General features: G+C 34.9%; 1 protein-coding gene across 1 annotated transcript in view; it reads right to left on the bottom strand.

The window, feature by feature from the left end:
• Positions 1-3,242: 3,242 nt before the first annotated feature.
• LOC132700492 (GTPase-activating protein and VPS9 domain-containing protein 1) overlaps positions 3,243-6,576 on the bottom strand; it is a 39,072-nt gene continuing 35,738 nt past the window's right edge. The window contains exon 16 of the mRNA XM_060667850.1: positions 3,243-6,281. Coding sequence (XP_060523833.1) covers positions 6,144-6,281 — 138 coding nt within the window. The 3' untranslated portion in view covers positions 3,243-6,143. The remainder of the gene's footprint in view (positions 6,282-6,576) is intronic.

Below are 6,576 nucleotides of genomic sequence, written 5' to 3'. Positions count from 1 at the left end.
GTGATTGTTGTTATCTATTAATTGAGAGTTTATTATGTTTGCTATTACATGTTTGTTTAAATTAGCATCGTTAATGTCCTTAATTGGTAATTGACAATTGAAAACTAAACAGTCTACTTCTCTATTAATGTACGAGTGTTGTAAATTAAAGTTGAAACCTTTTTCCAGAAATTCAACTTCATTTTTAGAAAATGTTGTGTCTGTTAAGTTTATGAACCTGTTGTAAAATTGATGGTCGGTATACTTTTTAATAACTGGCTTGCTTTCAGCTATTTTTGAATTAGAAATTAATTTGTCTAACTTTAGTTTTTGTCTAATAAACTTTTTATGAATGATAGAAGAAATATCTGTTCGAACTTTATAATCAATGTGTCAAATTCTATGGGATTAAGTCTATGAGACAATTCAGAATGTATTACCTTTACATAAATGTTGTTTTCTATACTCGTGGCTTCGTTCTTCCTTCATCCATTTCGTCTGGCCTTGCTGGGCTTTCCTTGCAGCGGGACTTCTGTTGTTGGTTTTTAATTTCCCGAATTTATTAATTTCTATTTCAAAAATAGCTGAAACCAGCCAGTTATTAAAAAATATACCGACAATCAATTTTACAACAGGTTCATAAACTTAACAGACACAACATTTTCTTAAAATGAACACTCATACATTAATAGAGAATTAGACTGGGATCGATTGTGAATTAGCAATTAAGGACATTAACGACGCTAATTTAAACAAACATGTAATAGCGAATATAATAAACTCTCAATTAATAGATAACAACAAACACAAAGGACCTTCTCAAATGTCACTAGTAAAAACTATTAGAAACAAAGCTTGTGAAATAACATAATATTTACACGTGCAGATAAAGGAAAGACAGTCATAGCTATCGATCTCCCAGAATATATTTCAAAAACCAACAATTTTCTTAAACCAGAACTTTTCCAATGTATCAAACACGATCCTACCGAGTTATATCAAAGACAAATCAAAGAAGTAATTACTAAATCCCCACTATTTAGTGACAAAGACAAATATTTTTTAACAATTATGAATCCACAACCGCCGAAATTATATTCTTTAGTTAAATTACATAAACAAGATTTGCCCATTAGACCAGTCGTGTCTTATGTAACAGCTCCAGCAGTTAAACTCTCTACAAAATTAGGAAATATTTGAAAGTTCCACACAGATTTTAAACCAAAATTTGCAATAAAAAATTCTTTGGAATTAATCAACAAAATTAAAGACCTCAAAATCCCTTCTAACGCAACACTACTGTCTTTTGATGTACAAAACCTATTTCCCAGTATTCCCCTTATGGATGTGTGATAGATTTAGTAGATTTCACCCTAACTCTGAAGCAGGTTAACCCATTGGTGAAACAAGATTTATTAGATTGCTTAATAGAATCTTTAGACCAAAATTATTTTGAATTTAATGAATAGATTTATATCTCTAAAGAAAGTTTGGGAAACCCACTTAGTCCTTTGTTAGCCGAGATTTTTATGGATAATTTGGAAAATATCATACTAGAACATCCTTTGAGTAAAAGTTTTTTATGGTGGTATAGATATGTGGATGATGTCTTTGCTTGCTTTGTTGGATCGGACAGACAATTGAATTCTTTTTTAAATTACATTAACTCAATACATAATCGTATAAAATTCACTATCGAGATTGAACGGATAACTCTATTAATTTTTTAGAACTATTACGAAAGTGTAAAACAAATTACATTTTTCAATAATGTCATAAACCTTCACACACGGACACAGTCATACACAACATGGCTGCATTTAACTCTTTTACACACAGACAAAGAACTTAATATCATTAAACAAATTGCACTGAACAACGGCTACAATCCGTCCATTATAGATAAAATTATAAATAAAAAACAAATACAGACAACAGTAAACTCTATTTATCCGAAACCTAATACAGAACACGAACAATTTAAAACGAATTTAAAACAATTACATACATGGGAGTGAAAAGTTTCAAAACATTTGTCAAAATGTGGTTTCAAAATAGCTTTCAGAACTAACAACACAATAGGAAAACATTTAAAAAACAATAAATCGAAATGTTCAAAATCCCAAAAATCAGGTGTCTACAGGTTGAAATGTGGATCTTGTCCTAAAATTGATATTGGACAAACAGATAGAGCCTCCAAGAAACGCATTAAAGAACATATAAGCGCGTTTAAAAACAATAGTCTAGATTTTAATTATGCTACACACTTAAACACAGAAAAACATATTTTTGATGACAAATTTGATATTTTACATACAGCCACCAAAAGAAGAAAATTAAATTTATTGGAACAGATGGGAGATTAACAAAATGAGACATTCAAATGTATTGCTTAACGATCAATTAGATTTAAATACCTCTCCTTTATTGCACTTAAATTCTCACAACATTAATTAAGGCTTTTTTGTCATTTTTCGGTATATATAGTATTAGGTAGTTTGTAAATTGATAAAGACACGGTGTTGTCGAAACAATTGTCATGTCAAAATATATAATTTCGTGAAAATCTGAACTTTTAGTTCTCATTTATTTCGATAAATGGATTTTCATCAAGTAAAAGCCTCCTCAGTTCAATAAATATTCGAAACCAGTTTTATTTATCTGATCCATGGTTGTGACTGGATGTTTATTGGGTGGCACAAAATTAGTAGTTGTAACTGCAATTTTCACTAATCATGGTCCACCACTGTACACCACCTTGTAAATACAACACATAAGACTTACCAGACACTAATTTTCTAGTGAAGGTTCACTACGTTCACAAAACTCGCATTAATAACATTGACAATATTGATCAGCAGTTCTATAAAACACATGGTGATAGCAATCACAAAATGAATCAGAGAAGAGCGCGAGACGTATTGATTCACAACAACAAATAAATGGAATACATTCTTTTAATCATAATCGACACATTTCCGAGTGTTCTCAAATCACTTAACCCCAAAGCCTCGCTGAAAACTGTCGACTTCACGTACTATCGGGGAGCATGTTGATGGTGCAACGCCGCAAGCACTTATCCACATTTTTTTATTATAGCTTCAAAAGCATAGACAAAGCCTTACGTATCTATAGTTTGAACATTCAAAATATATTTTGTGAATATAGAAGCTCTTAGTAATGTGGGGTTGCTAGTCCTGCATCGGGTGGCGGTTAGGGGGAAGCATTCCAGATATGGGTGGTGGTACCGGGGCGGACCAAAACTAGCATGGTGAAGGGCAGCACCGATCATCATTACCACTTTCAAACGCAAAAAAAGTTTTCCGGACCTATTGGAAAGTGGACTTCCATGGGCAAAACTGTTACAGTTCAACGGCCATGGTACTGCGATGCGGAAGAGAAGAGGGAAACCACCGCATTAACTCTCCCCAGGATATCCATCCGATTTCAGTCTTATCATGTTGGAAGAACAGAAACAAGCGGCCTCCAGTCCCGGGCAGACCTTAAGTGGTCAGGAGGTGCGAAGAACCTCCCGGTTCCGACTAGATAATAAGATCAAAGTGGCAACCTGGAATCTGCGAACATTATTTGCAGCTGGGAAACTCAACAACTTGATAGGCTGAGTGACGCGGTCCACGGACAAAGTATTTTATTATAGTGTTACTGACGACATAGATAGAAAACATCGTCATGAAATGGGCATCCTAATAGAAGAGAGCCTAAAAAAATCGGTAAAGAATTTTGTCCCTGTTTCTGAGAGGGTTGCTCTTTTGCGGAGGATCGATAGACATTAACATAATTCAGAAATATGTTCCCACTTCAGAAAAAGTTGAACAATTTTACGGGCAGATGGAGCAGGAATATCCTATTGGGCGGCTTGAACACAAAGGTCGGCAAGAGTAGAGTGGAAGGTATTGTAGGTCACTGAGGTCTCGGAGAAAGGCACGACAGAGGCGGAAGACTCATTCAATTCTGCGATGCGAACAATCTGGTCATTACAAATACTTGGTCCAAACTCGAACCTAGAAGATTATGTACCTGGAAATCACCCCAATTGAATCCGATCATGCTGATATCAGACTGAAATTAGCCAGGCCAGAAAAGAAAAGAGGCAGCAAGATATTCGACCCCAGATTACTTAAGAACAGCGACATTAGGTCAAAGTATGATAACCATCTTAAGAGCTATCAAACATCAATGCGACAGACGACATCGAGGAATGCTGGGCTAACTTCAAAAATACATTTGGAAACGCCAATAACACGCATCTACTACAACGCACACAATGTAAGATTCGTAATGATACAACTGGCTATCGATACTATCAGAGGAGAACTCGCAATAAAATCAAAATTGCTAAGGAGAAGTGGCTTGCATGCATGGATGCATGGAAGCAGAACACCTTACCAGAATGGCAGGTCTGTACAAGAAAATAGCAACAACCCACAGCCGAAATGAAGAAGATGAAATAATACTAGAGCCCGAAAATCTGCTAGAAACGTGGAAAATTTATGCAATTAACTTTTTTAATAATGAAACCTTCCAGTTCATAATTGATCAAAACAAAAATAATAACAAGATTTTTTAATAATATATACGACACTGGAAACATCCCCATAGACTGGCTTTGTTCCAAATTAATAACCCTACCAAAATCAAATAACGCACAAAGATGTAAAGACTATTGCCTTATTAGCTCAATGAGTATATTTCTTCTTCGAATGATGCACACAATACTCTCCAGAACATGCGAAGAGGTCAGCGGGTTCAGGCGGTTTGGCTTAAGACACGGGTTTAGAACCAAAGAGGCCACCTTCAGCATGCAGACATTGGTGCAGGAAGACCAAAGAAAGAAAGGATTCATATGTTTCATTGCTTACGAAAAGGCATTTAATAACGTAGACATGAACTCCTGGTAACATATCTTCAAGAACTTGGATTAGACGACACAGATGTAAGACTGATTGCTGATCTATATTGGCACCAGGCGGCTGAAATACATCTTCAGCAACAACAAAGGAATTTGAAATAAGGAAGGGAGCAGGGCTGCATTCTATCCCCAGTGCTTTTCAATCTCTATGTGGAGAGAGGTTTTGCTGAGATAATATCTGAGAGACCCATGGGTATTATAGTTAATGGTATGCCAATTAATAATATACGCTACGCTGACGATACAACATTAATAGCCGATAATGCTAACGATCTGCAAACCCTACTAAATACTATCAATGAGGCAAGCCAACAAAGGGGCCTAAAGATTAACACCAACAAAACGATGTTTATGATTATATCTAGAGATGTCGTGCCAAACCTATATCTTCAACTCAATAGAGCGGGTCAATAAGTTTAAATATTTGAGAAAATTGATAATATTGAAATTAGATGCAGGATAGAACAAGCAAGAACAACTTTTCTAAAACTAAAAAAAATCCTCACCAACCGGAATCTAAATTTCAAACTCAGGTACAGAATCGTTAAGTGTTGTCTGGTCAGTTCTTCTATATCGAGCGGAAGCGTGGATGCTTAAAGCTGTTTCTATCAACCACATTGAAGCGTTCGAAATGTGGACTCTGCGACGGATGCTAAAGATACCGTGGACGGAAAGGGTCAGGAACGAGGTTATGCTTAGGACGGCTGGATTGGAAGACCGAGAACTCTTCGAATATATTAAACAACGAAAGATCTCTTACCTGGGACGCATTATACGGGGAGAGCGATATGACTTTCAACGTCTAATACTTCAGGGACAGATTGAAGGTGGAAGACTAAGTATCGGAAGGAAAAGGGCGTCTTGACTCAGAAATATTCGCCAGTGGACGGGTATAAGCGACTTTCAGTCGCTCCAGGAAGCAGTAGTAAATGATATGGAAATATGATACGAAAAAGGGAGGACGCCTAAGCAGCTATCTGCATGGCACCTAAAGAAGAAATTTACGGCCATATGTAGACTTAAAACTAATAGAATGGGAATAATGAACTGGATTTATTATTAAAATCAATGCAATTTACAAGATTTATTATATTTTGTATTTTGAATGTTATATTCGTTATTTAAAATATATAAATTGTTTCCTATCTTTGCTATTAATTAATAAAAATACATGACTATATTATACACCTTACTGTAATATTCGTACACTATATATATATAATATGTTTTCTTGTTAATCTGAGTAATCCATTGTTTTAATAAACTCAACAGCGGCGCAAAATTGTGTCCACCAATATTGTTCTTCACCACTCAGTTGACCTTGAAAACTATTCACAAACTGGATTGTTGAAAGCAAAGCTTCCGGGTTAACCTAAAAATTATTTATTTATAGTTCCAATTTTTTTACTGATTTGGATCATACTATATCATAGTTTTTCAATTGGACTTTAACGTATAGCGACAAAGTTCCAAAGTTAGATTTTATAGAATTGGTAAATATGACTTGGCGGTAGATATTAAAATAAAATACGTACCGTGCGTTCAATTTATCTTGATAACATTTTAATTGACTATAACTTTGTTTTTAGAGATATCAAGGTAAAAAAAAAACAAAATGTAGGGTTAGTTGCCAAGGTTTTTCCAAGTGACGTATAAAACAATACACT

This window comes from Cylas formicarius, unplaced genomic scaffold (genome assembly GCF_029955315.1).
Source record: "Cylas formicarius isolate icCylForm1 unplaced genomic scaffold, icCylForm1.1 PGA_scaffold_4__25_contigs__length_36172078, whole genome shotgun sequence".
Classification (NCBI taxonomy): domain Eukaryota; kingdom Metazoa; phylum Arthropoda; class Insecta; order Coleoptera; family Brentidae; genus Cylas; species Cylas formicarius.
This window is presented reverse-complemented; position numbering and strand designations above follow the sequence as displayed.